Source organism: Vitis riparia, chromosome 11, assembly GCF_004353265.1.
Source record: "Vitis riparia cultivar Riparia Gloire de Montpellier isolate 1030 chromosome 11, EGFV_Vit.rip_1.0, whole genome shotgun sequence".
NCBI lineage: Eukaryota > Viridiplantae > Streptophyta > Magnoliopsida > Vitales > Vitaceae > Vitis > Vitis riparia.
Window position 1 is genome coordinate 2,937,695 of NC_048441.1, and position 13,465 is coordinate 2,951,159.

Below are 13,465 nucleotides of genomic sequence, written 5' to 3' on the forward strand. Positions count from 1 at the left end.
CTAACTTTGGCTGTAAAGGAAGGAGCTTTTTCTGTGAACAACAGTCAAAGACCCAAGAACAATGAATAATATCTCCACGAAGCTTTGCTGCCTGATATTTGATACCTGCAAGATATTCTTTTAAATTTTCTCAAGCATTTATATATCTATGCATGCAAGTGTGTGTGGGTGCCTGATATTTTACCACTGCAAGATATTCTTTATATATCATCATGCATGCATATAAGCATGCAAGTGTCTGTATGTGTCTGTGTGTATGTATAGGTAAGAGAGAGAGAGAGAGAGAGAGAGAGAGAGAGAGAGAGAGAGAGAGAGAGAGAGAGAGAGACCTTTACTTTGAGCTGCAACACAATGTGTAACTGAATTATTCAGATTCATTGAGAAGGTTCCTCCATTCTCAACCACCAATTTATGCAAGGAATCAAGAGAATGGGTTGGAGGTGTATTAACAAAGTCTATATGTGTCAAGGAAGCTTTAGTAGCATGGCATCAAAGAATATTAAAACATGATATCTTTTTTCACATGTCCAAATGGTCAGCAGCTTCAAAGTATTGAAAAAAGAATTGAAGCACATACCTCGATTGCAGAAAAAAGAAGGAAAAATAAAACATAAATAAGATGCTGTATTCCTCCTTGGAAATACACTAGTATCAGTAATAGAATAATGAAGCCATTACCCTCATATATGGTGCACATGTAACTCTACAACTGGAAACGAGGAAATGTTTTTTCTTTGTTTTTATCTATTTATCACATTTTTAAAATCTTATCATTACTATTTTTGCTGGAGCTGTTATTATTATTATTTTTAATTATAAGAACTTGCAATCTCATTGATATCAATTTTAGATGGCAAAGAACCGATTTCCCAATCAAAGAATGGCTTTTTCCCACCTAGAAGATGAAATCCCCTTCATTATAATGTCCAGCAATGAGAATATTTCCACCTATGTTGGCCAAGATTTTGATTCATGTAAAGGTTAAGAGGAGAAAGATGGATGGTGGTAAACCAGGGAAGGGATTCAGGAAACATTTTGTCCGAGTTGGAGAGATATGTAGCTGGTAGTACAGTGAAACTCATCACAGGATACAAAACATCATGTTCGAAAATATTAGCGTTTCGCCCTTGACATTGGTAACATCAGTCTGCATAAAATGAGAAGGAACAACATGAGCAGTCTTTTGCTCTCCTTTCTTAGAGGATTTCATGCGCTTTGGTTTACCATCTTGCATGCGCCCATAATCTGCCCCTCTCTGCGTGGTACCATTGCTTGAATGTACCAATTCCATAAAAGCTACAATTAAGTAAATAAAAAATCTTTAGTAAAAGATTTTACATGACTAACATAATTTACATCCATATAAATTGAACCTGCAATTGAGAGGGAAAAAGAAAGATGAACAAAGAAAGCGAAACCCAGAAACAATAGAAACCTACAAGTGGACATATATAGGATGCATAACCTAGATAATTATTTGTACAATATCTTTTCTTACATTGCACATCAAGGCATTCATGCCAAGGCTTGTCATATCTCACACAATCAATGCGTGGGAACCTCAGGCTGTATGGTGCAGCAAATACCTGGAATTTTGCAGGGTATAAATTAAAATACAATGAGGTTACAATACAGGTATAGAAAAATCAAGTTGCACGAGGTAACATAATGCCACTTCCAAACAAAATATATTATTTGCTATAGTTAATTTAAACACTAAAGTTAGTGACTCTGGCTGTGGTTCATACCTCAGACCTTATTGTTCGGATATCACTAGTAATAGAAAGTATAATTGATCTGCAAAAAAGCATGGGAAAAAACAATAATAAATGACAAATTCGATGCTAGAACAATATAAACCTTGCATTTTAGACGAAAATAAAATAAAATCCTTACTTTTCAGGGCTATCAATCCAAATGTCTGGTCTCTCTTTTGAATTATTTGTGACTTGATAAAAGCTTGGTGGTGCCTTTTTTGGGTATTCATTTTTCCTGCAAAAATAGAGGAGTGGTTTAAAAATGTGTACAAATAAATCTCAATGTAGATAGGAAATGAATCAAACTTGCATGACCCTTCTATGTCCACTGAATTTATTTTTTTTACATATGCATATTTCAGTTTTAGGAACACATACATCAGGTCTTGCCAACCTCCTGGTCACTAGACAAATATGTCATTCGAAAATGTTGGATCCAAGTCCTTGATGGGCATTATCTCACTCCTATTGGATTAAAAACCAAGAGCTAACAAATGCCCAAAACCAACTAGAAAACTTATAGGTTCAAGACCATAAGGATAGAGGTCATGAAGGAAACCTTGTAGTCAGACCTGTTTTGGTTACTTCTAATACCATTTAACACAACTCATTGATGTCTTAATATTTTCACTTGAAACACAAGGGAAGTTTCTGAAAAATACCTGAAATAAGGCTTCAATTTTGTTACAACAGCATCAAGCTCGTCATCAGAAAGTCCAGTACCCACTCTGCAAAAGGAAATGAATCTGAAAAAAAAAAAAACATATATTTAGAACAAGTAATGCAATTAATGTGCACACACCCACAGTTAAAGTCTAAGTATGAATTGCCTTCTGTAGCAAAGTAAGGTAAGATAAATAAGAAAAAAGAATTCATACCAAAAACCAATATAGCAAAAGATGTAGCTCAATATATGTGGTTTTTTGCTCAATGCTTTTATTAAATATAATGTCAATGGGTCAAGACATAAGTTAGGTTGCCCCAGTTCAGAACTTCACACAAATAAGAACCAAACCAATTCAATGGGGAAAACCAATATCAAAATATCGAGCCTTTCATATTAAAAAATATTGAAAATGATAACAAAAATATCAAGAATATATTAATTAAGCATGAATCAGATGGGTTTCTGCTTGGTTGGTTGGGAGGATTGGGGTGGCGTGGGTGGTGTTTGTTAGGTCAGTTGGAAATTTCCCCCCTCCCCAACCCATTTTTAAGTGGGTGCTAATTGCTATCATGTACTGACTCTTTAGCAAATCAATGGATTGCACTAGTTTATTTCAGAAAGAGTCAGGAGATTAGTCAGTATGGGTCATGTATTGCACAAATATCTCCAATCAATTAAAAAAACAAGATATCAAGTTATGCAAACATTCTAATGTCACCCACTATATTTTGCTACAAATAGTGGTTTATCAGCCTCTCATGTATTTTATGATTTCTGCAAAAAATTAGTAAAATGATCATTTGTTCTTTAAAAAAGAATAAATAGTTGGGATATCACACAACATATGATACAGGCATATGAGGGGCACAAACAAGGCACGGGGCTATCACCGCTTCTCCCAACCTTGGCATAAATGGGAAAATGCAATCCCATACCAGGACAACATTATTCAGATGGATTCAGACCTTGGAAATCAGTTCCAAATCTGTGAGTTACAACTCAAACTGGGCAATATTCATCAAGGTGAGAATTCAGTTACCAAATATTTTAATGTGCTTAGGGGTTTATGGCAGGATCTCGACTTATTCAATGACTATGAGTGGAAAAATCAAGATGATTGTAACTATTTTAAGAAGATAGCAGAAAGTTCATGGATATTCAAGATTTTAGTTGGGCTTAATGTTGAGTTTGATGAAGTTTGGGGTAGAATCATTGGTCAACAACCTTTCCCTTCTTTAGGTAAATTGTTCTCTGAAGTGCATCATGAGGAAAGCCGGAGGAATGTTATGCTTGGGAAGAAGTTCTCTGGACCTGTGGAAAAATCAGCCTTATTAGGCACTGCAACAACAGCTACTCACAATCCTAATAACCAGTGTCGTCCAAATGACAAGCCAAGAGTTTGGTGTGATCATTGTAATAAACCATGTCGCACTCATGAAACCTGCTAGAAATTACATGGGAAGCCAACTGATTGGAAGCCCGTTGAATGGAAAACTAATAAGCAAGGTGACTCTAATCGCTTCCCTGCTAAAGCACATGCTGCCGAGACACCCTCATTGAGCAAAGAACAATTAGACCAACTGCTAAAACCTGCTCCATTGACTCCTAGTACTCCTATAGCATCTCTTGCTCAGTTAGGTAGCCTTTCGTGTGCATATTCTCTTTCATTATCTACACCTTGGATCATAGATTCAGGTGCCTCTGACCACATGACTAATTTATCCCATTTGTTTATCTCTTATACACCTTGTTCTAGAAATAAACAATTGCAGATAGAAGCTTATCTTCTATTGTTGGGCAAGGCTCTATTCGTTTGTCTGATAAGATTGTTTTACAATTCGCTTTACATGTCCCAAAACTCTCTTATAATCTTTTATCCGTAAGTCGTTCATCTAAGGATTCTAATTGTCATGTTGTTTTTGGTGGCTCTCTTTGTGAATTCTAGGATTTGAACTCGGGGATGATGATTGGCAGTGCTAGATTGATCGACAATCTTTACTATTTTGATGACAACTGGTTTGAGAATAAACAAGCTCAAGGTTTTATTGGTAGTGTTCATTCAATCCTTGTGCATGATCAAATAATGCTATTGCATAACGGATTAGGACATCCTAGGTTTCTCTATTTAAAACATTTGTTTCCAGGTTTATTTAAAGGTTTGGATTATACTTTTTTTTATTGTGAAACTTGTTTTTTGGCCAAAATCCATCAGAATTCTTATAAATAAAATTGTATTGTACCTCAAAGCCTTTTTATTTGATACATAGTGATGTTTGGGGTCCTTATAGGATTACTACTTTAACTGGGAAAAAATGGTTTGTGACGTTTATTGATGATCACACATGCTTATGCTGGCTTTATCTAATGAACTCTAAATCTGAGGTTGCAAAACTCTTTCATGATTTTTATTCTATGGTTGAAAACCAATTTCAAACCAAAATAAGTATTCTTTGGAGTGACAATGGAACAAAATTTTATAATGATTATTTAGGTGATTTTTTTTTGCTAGAGAAAGGTATTTTACATCAATCAACTTGTAAGGACACTCCTCAACAAAATGGAATTGCAGAACGTAAAAACAAACATTTACTTGAAGTAGGTAGAGCTCTTATGTTTCATATGAATGTTCCTACACATCTTTGGGGGGATGCAATTTTAACAAGTTGTTATTTGATTAATAGAATGCCTACAAGGGTTCTAAACCATGCAACACCTTCACAAACTCTTAAGAATACTTTTCCAAACACACGCCTCACCTCAGATTTACCCTTAAATTTTTTTGGCTATATAGTGTTTGTCCATGTGCCAACTCATCTCCGATCCAAATTTGATCCAAGAATCGAAAAATGTATTTTTCTAGGTTATGCTCCTAATAAAAAAGGGTATAAGTGTTTTAATCCTACCACTAGGAAAATTCATGTTAGTATGGATGTCAATTTTATTGAAAATATTCCCTTTTATAACAAAACTACTCTTTAGGGGAAGAACCCAAAACCTAGTATTTTTCTTCTTGAAATAAACCAAAAAACAGATGTTTTAATTAGTGAAAAAGGGGGAAATATTGATCTATTTATGCCAAATAAGATTGCATCACAAACAGGGGGAGAAACTCTTCAACCTATGTCCACTGAGCTATGTGTTTATACTAAGCGCAAGTTTAATTCTAATACCGAGAATAATCAAGTCAATCTTGAGCATGGTCAATCATCAACTCCTAGTTCTCAAAATCCAAGTAATCTTCCTATGGACTCCACTTCTTTACCTCCTTCTAATCTTGATACCCTTATTGCAATCTGAAAAAGAGTTAGGAATTGTACCAAATATCCCATTGCCAATATGTCTTATCAAAGACTCTCAGAAAAATATAGAGCTTTCACTTCAAATACCTCTCACCTATTCATTCCTAGAACTATATAGGAAGCACTAGGACACTTGGAGTGGAGGTCAACAGTACAAGAAGAAATGAATGCTCTTTTGAAAAATAGAACATCAGAAATTGTTGATTTACCTAAGGAGAAGAAGACAATGGGATGCAAGTGGGTTTTCACAATCAAGTGTAAGCCTGATGGTAGCATTGAAAGGTATAAAGCAAGGTTAGTAGCCAAAGGTCTCACAGAAACCTATGGAATTGACTACCAAGAGACCTTTTCACCTGTTGCAAAGATCAATTCCATTTGGATTTTACTTTCTTTTGCGGTACATTTTAATTGGCCTTTACACCAATTAGATGTGAAGAACGCTTTCTTAAGTGACGATTTGGAGGAAGAAGTGTTTATGGATTTACCACCGGGTTTTGAAGCAAAGCTAGGAAAAGAAAAGGTTTGCAAATTAAAGAAGTCCTTGTATGGTCTTATTCAATTTAATATACGACATTTTTTTTTACCCTATTCTACACATCCCTTTGACATCACTATGCATATGTATGTCTATTACATGTCTGCTTAAGAATGACTTAACTGAGCAATATTAAGGAGCATTCTCAGGCAGATTAATTCCAGTTATAATGGGAACTTTTCTAAGAGGTAGTAGAGATATTGTTGATGGTAAAATTTACAAACCTGTTTGAGGGAGAACAGATCCAAAATTAGTTACAATACTGAATACTGCCAAATTCAGATCCACAAAGAAAGTTGCAATGACAGATAACACGCAATACATGACAATACCAGCTGGGAAAAGCCACAAGAAATAGTGCAGTTGACAATTTGCATTTGTAAAATGAATTCTAAGAAGGATTACTAACTATAGGTTCGCCTTTATTACCAGATTCTAATCCACAAACCTCAGCCACTTGCTCTTTTAAACCAGGAAACAACCTGTACCAGGAGGAAGAGATAATCAGCAATTTCTCCGCTCTCCAACAAGACTTAGGATTCAGGGCCAATGGTTTTGTAACGGCTCTAATCTCCGACAAATCATGTACTAACATTCATATTTCCCACCAACTTAGCAAAGGCTCTCATTTCTGGAGAAGTTCTAAATAGGACTGCCACTCATAGTGAGGAAGCGAAATAGAACTTGGAGAAAAAATGGCCTAACACCTCCCATGCAAGAAGGATGAACAGAGATAAAAAAAAAAAAAATTTAAAAGGTACAAATACAGTAGGAGAAAGAAAGGTCTTCAATTTATTTGATCTGTGAAGTCACAACAAAAGGGCTCCAAGAGAGGATGTCTTGGAAGGGGACAAAAACAAGGACACCAGGAAGTCTCTAGACCCATAGAGGAGATAGAGATGGGGCTAAAGTTTTTTTCCCTCAGAAACTAAATGGAGGAATAAGATTTGAAAGAAGAATTTGATTTCTAGGAGGGAACATCCCCATTTTCCTCTCTTCCCTTCTGTGTAAATTGTTCTCCTCAATGTCCATAAATTATGCTCTCAAAAATTTTTTATTTGGTTTTTTTTTTTTTTTTTTTTATAAGAATCTATTTTTGTAATTGTATTAAGCAATAGAAAGATACAACCATAGGAGACAAGTACTAAGGAACAGAATTGCTTCAGAAAAGAAAATTTATACAAGTAAACAGAAAAGACAAATATCCTCAAGAAAACAAACTCAGGATCGCCAACCTTAAGCATTGGGTGCCCTTGAATTTTGATGCTCCCAAAATATCGTATAAGTGAATCTCAAGAAGACTGGTTTAGACAATAACTAGTTTTGCAATCCCCGGGCAGTCAATCCTGACTAAGTTTCTCAAAGAACAGATTCAATTAAGTGCCTCTTTGGATTAATAAAACTCCAGATACCTTGATCGCCCTACTAAAATTGTTGGATTGATTGAACAACAGTTTCCCCAAGTTTACTTTTCACACACATGCTTAAAAAGTTAACCCCATATCAAATAAGACTAACAAGGATTAAACAATGGAACCTAAAATTCTATGGTCTTCAAAAATTTTTGTTTCAGATATTATCAAAATGTGTGTGCATGCCCTCATGGGTGCAAGATGCCTACCCATGAGGCCCTTGGCTCCATGTCGCCCAAGTCAAGGGGCTAACACTTATGATCCTAAAAGTACACAAGGGCTCATCATTGAAGTTCTTCAGTGAAGCATAACCTTAACTAAATTAATTTCCAAATGCTAAAAAACCTCACAGTAAGCACAATTTAATAGAAAAATCCACTATGCACCCTGTATAAGTTTATATCATCAGATAAAAGTGGTCTCAATAGTAGACATAACGCAAAAGGTAAAAGATTGAAAATTTCAGTGTGGAGAAACAGTATGCTGTTGGCACATAGGTTGACATTTTAGAGTCATTTACCGTCTGGGATATGTGTCAGGGCCTGAACGGTCAGCAAGGCCCACCAAGAATTGAGCTACCTACAAATAATCAAAAGGAAAATCCATGAATCACTTCTTATGCAACCAAAATACATAGAGACAAAAATAAATTAGGGAGAAGGATAGGTGACTCACCTCTCCTCCACGACGCCCAGAACCATAATACCCTCCTATTAACAGTAGGCAAAGTCAATATTTCATCTAGCTCAAAATCATACATTTATTGCTTTTGATGGGAACAAAATTTAAAGAGAAGAAATTACAAACCTATTATAAGAACATCAAGGTCAGAACCTGCATGAACATACTCAGGCTTCAACTTTAACCACTTTCCACTCCTGTCACTTGGCTCCCATTTTGAACCAAGGTCTTTTAAAACAATGCCTTCATCTCTAAAATTGATGACAAATGATTCCATGCATAAGAAATTAACTACATCAAAAACTTAAAGGCCCCTCTATTCTTAGATTAATAATGTAACATATAAGACATTTTATTTTAAAAAAGAATTGGGAAAAAAAAAAAAAAAACCTGAATACATCTTCAACATGCACAGCATACCCAGTGATCAATGTGCTATTTAATCATAGTATGCACAAACTCCCAGAAGAGGAGGAATGCTGATGTAAGAATTGAGATAACCACCACAACAACATCCAACAATTTGGGTTAAGGATGAGTTGGGTTTAGAGTGTTCCACATCATGCTTAAACTGGATCAAGGGACTATTGTTTACATTGACCTATCCCAAACTCAAATTGATTCACACAACCAAAGGACTGTACCACCACCAACCTTCCATTTCTCTCTATGGTTGGAAAAGGAGAAAAAGAAAAGTTAAGTTCTAAGGTCTAATTTCATCCTAATCTTTTTAAGTAGAATTTCCCACAAGTGTCACAAATTTAAAAATGCCTATGAGAAAACAATGGAATGAGGAGTACATGTAACTTGTAAAATTCTTTAAACAAAAGAATTGCTACATTATTGGCATCCATTGCTTTCCAACAAGGGTCAAAGTGAGTCATTTTCAAAAAATAAGTCCACGGCCACCATTAAAGGATCACCTCGCATATCTATTGAAGAAAAGTCAAGCAATAAATCCACACTACTACTGCCCATTAACCAGAAAGGTATATGAAGTCCAATCCTATGGATTGATCACTTTTCATCTTTTCACATTTTCATAATTCAACAGTTTTTTACATGAGTTGTTGCACTACTATACTTTCATGTTCTGTTTCCGCTACCCACTATATTGAAAACCCCAAAAAACAAAACCTCTGAAAATCTTACCTCAAACACTACATTCTAGAACCAACCACCTACAAGTGAATATCAAAATCTTCAGCCCTCATTCAAACTTAATGGCCAAAACTATTTGGTATGGTCTCTCAGCATGTGCGCACATTTCTGAAGGGAAAAGGCAACTCAACCACTTGATTGGACTAGCCCCAAGTGAAGATGATCCCAAGTTTGTTGTTTGGGATGAGGTGGACCCAATGATCATGTCCTAGTTGTGGAACACAATGCAACCCAAATCAGCAGAACGTGTATGTTGCTTACCATAGCAAAGAAAATTCATGGGGTAGTGAAACAAAGCTATTCCAAAGTCCAAGATGTTGCTCAGAATTACAAGATAAAGACCACCATTCACTCAAAAAAGTAAGGTATTTCATCTGTAATTGAGTACTATGATGTTATGAAAGGATTCTGGTTTGAACTGGACTGTCATCAAAATCTTAAAATGAAGAATAGTTATGATGTTGCCATGTTTCTTAAGTTACTAGAAGATAACAAATGTTTGAATTATTAGTTAAAATTAATGTGGAATATGATCAAGTATGTGCGTGAGTACTCGGAAAGGAATCACCAACATCCTTGAATGAGGTATTCTTAATCATAAAGGCTGAAAAAAGGAGTAGTGTAATCAGTGTTGTCAAAAGCAAAAAGCAATATCAAGGCGATAAGACTCTTTTTAGCCTAAGGCGAAAGGTGAAAAACAAGGCGATAGCCTAACTATAGTAAGGCAATAAAAAATATACATATATTTACCTATTCAATATTCAACCAATATAAGTGTTGTCTTCAACAATCAACACTATTAATTTTTCATCATTCACAACGTCTTATAAAATTAACAAAACAGTAATAATTATTGAAAGTGTTAAATATTATACCCCATATTATAAAAAACATCATATTGTTTAAAGATATTCATCTTATCTAAATGTATATTCTAATGTTTCAAACATCTAAAAAGCAAAATAAAAAACAAAATAAGAGATTGAACATTCTAAAGAAGCTTTAGGCATCATCATCATCACAATCATTATTGAAATTAAAATTGTCATTATTTCCATCAAGACTAGATTGATAACCCTCCATCTTATTATCTCTATGATTGATAATATAATATTTTATCTTCCACTTTGTTTAATCCAATGTTAGATTGAATGAAATTATAATATAAGTATGTTCAATCTTAATTCATGGTCAAAGGCGATTGCTTCCATGCCTTGTGCCTTATCCCAAGGCGATTGCCTAAGCGTTGCCTCTTTGAAGTCGCCTTGCCTAGGTCTTCAAAAGGCAACTTTTATCTTCCCTGTCTAGCCTGATGGCCTAGGCGACCCAGGCGATCGCCTTTGATAACACTAAGTGTAATGTTGGACACTCCAGCAAGTGAAGGGTTTGCCTTTGCTATTTCAAACACTCAAAGTGGTCTAATCCCTAACAAAGATTATGGTAAGAGGAGAGATACCCAAGTGCAACTGAGTAACAAGCATAACCTCAAGTATATTTATTGTCAGAAACCAAGACAGACAAAGGAGATGTGCTGAATGTTACATCCTATTGCTCTCTTCCCCTCTGGAAGCTCCACCAACTCCCATGTTTGGTTCTTATGAAAATACTGCATCTCCTCCACCATAGCACCCATTCATCTACTTTTCTCTTGGTTGTGTACTGCCTCTTGGAAGGTCGTAGAATTCCCACTAGTATTAATTAGTGCATAAGAAACCAAATCTTCAAAACCATATCTAGTAAGTGGCCTCATTGTGCGTATGTGTCTGTCTGTGGTTATACTGTGATGTTGTTGATCTTCTGAACTAGACTTCCCTGCATTCTGAGCACTATCTTCTATATCATGGGTCTCTAGTTCCACCTATATCAGTTGCTCACTTATGCTGCAATTTTCTGGCTCCTATTTCTCTTCTTTCTGAGTACACTGTAACATGTCTTTCTCATCAAAAACCACATGTCTACTGATCACCACCTTGTTTGCCTTTGGATCCCAGAGCTTGAAGCCTTTCACCCCTTTCTAATACCCCAGAAAAGACACTGTCTAGACTTTGCATCAAGCTTCGATCTCTCCTCATTAGTAATGTGTACATAGGTTGGGCACCCAAACACTCTCAAACCAGAGTAGTCTACCACACTGCCTGTCCATACCTCCTGTACTACTTTCCCATCTAATGTTGCCCTAGGTGACCTGCTGATCAAGTAACATGCCATGTTCATTGCTTTTGCCCATAATTTCCTTTCAAGCCTTGCATTCAATCTGAGACACCGAGCTCTTTTAGCTATTGTTATGTTCATCCTTTCTGCTACACCATTCTATTGTGGTGTCTTGTGTATTGTGAAGTGTCTCTTAATCCCATGTTGCTCACACAATTCCATGAACTTTGAATTTGTATACTCGGTATCATTGTTTGACTTGAAGCATTTTATTTTCCTCCTTGTCTAGTTTTCAACTTCAGCTTTCCACAACTTAAACTTGGCAAACGTATCTGACTTGTGCCGTATGAAGTACACCCAAACCTTTCGTGAGTAATCGTCAATAAAACTCACAAAATACATATTTCCTCCCAATGATGCTACCCTTATTGGTCCCCAAATATTTGTATGGACATAGTCAAGTAATCCCTTTGTCTTGTGTGTGGCTATCTTGAAATGCACTTTATTCTGTTTCCCAAAAACACAATACTTGCAGAAATCAAGTTTACAAGTTTTGACGTCCTTCAATAGATTTCTCTTATGAAGCTCCATCATCCCACGCTCACCCATATGACCTAACTGCATATGCCACAAGACTGTACTGTTTGACTCAGACTCTGCGGTTGCGACTCCACTCACAACTATGGTACCTAACAGTTTATAAATATTTCCTGCTAGCTTCTACACCTTCATCATTGTCATAGCACTTTACTCACCTTCATTACTCCACTTGTAGACTTGTAACTAAAACCATTATAGTCTAAAGTCCCCAATGAAATCAGATTCTTCCTTAAATCAGGTACATGCCTAACATCACACAATGCTCTAACAACACCATCAAACATTTTAATTCTAACATTCCCTATTCCAACAACTTTACACGAAGCATCGTTACCCATCAGAACAGAACCAGAATTTACTAATTTGTATGTGTTAAACCAATCTTTATTAGGTGTCATATGATAAGAGCATGCTGAATCCAAAATCCAAGAATCTGTAAAATGATTTGAACTGGATGAAATGGACAACATATCACCATCACCACTCTCTAAGTCTTCTTCTGCCACTACATTCGTAGACTTTGATGAACCTTCTTTATTTTTTGATACCAAGCCCCCTTTCTTTTTCTCTGGACAACTCGTTTCATGTGCCCCCTTTTTCTGCACTTATAACATTGTATGTCCTTTCTCTTCCTAGATTTAGATCAAGATTTGTTGTTACTTGATTCACTCCGGAACTTGTTTCTCTCACACTCCTGATTACTCCTTACCACAAGCCCTTCACCCTATGAATTCTCATCATTGGCTTTCTTCCTCTGATTAAAACCTAATAGAACACTTGTGATCTCCTCCAATTCTAGAGTTTCTTTTCCCCACATCAGAGTTATGACCAGATTTTCATACGTTGAAAAAGCAGGTAGGGAATTCAGTAACATCAACGTCTTGTCTTCGTCTTTGAACTTCACATCAATTCGCTTCAAATCACTGATGATCTGATTGAACATGTTGATATGCTAGCTTAGATCTAAGCCCTCTGCCATCTTAAGACCATACAATTTTTGCTTAAGATACAACTTGTTCATCAACGACTTAAACATATACCGACTTTCCAATTTCAACTAAATTGTTGTCGGTGATTCCTCATCCATGACATGGTACATCACATCATCAACCAAACAAAGCCTGATAGTTGTCATAGCCTTCGCTTCCAAATCCTTCCAATCTATGTCATTCATTCCTTCTAGTTGTTTTCCGTATAATGCC

General features: G+C 35.9%; 1 protein-coding gene across 1 annotated transcript in view; it reads right to left on the reverse strand.

Annotated features, from left to right (window-relative positions):
- LOC117925422 (DNA ligase 4) overlaps nt 1-13,465 on the reverse strand; it is a 53,194-nt gene that overhangs the window by 4,665 nt on the left and 35,064 nt on the right. Inside the window, exons 13-22 of the mRNA XM_034844425.1 lie at nt 8,478-8,602; nt 8,346-8,380; nt 8,191-8,249; nt 2,420-2,503; nt 1,897-1,992; nt 1,749-1,797; nt 1,499-1,586; nt 1,093-1,296; nt 330-455; nt 6-105 (exon numbers count right to left, since the gene is read on the reverse strand). Coding sequence (XP_034700316.1) covers nt 6-105; nt 330-455; nt 1,093-1,296; nt 1,499-1,586; nt 1,749-1,797; nt 1,897-1,992; nt 2,420-2,503; nt 8,191-8,249; nt 8,346-8,380; nt 8,478-8,602 — 966 coding nt within the window. The remainder of the gene's footprint in view (nt 1-5; nt 106-329; nt 456-1,092; nt 1,297-1,498; nt 1,587-1,748; nt 1,798-1,896; nt 1,993-2,419; nt 2,504-8,190; nt 8,250-8,345; nt 8,381-8,477; nt 8,603-13,465) is intronic.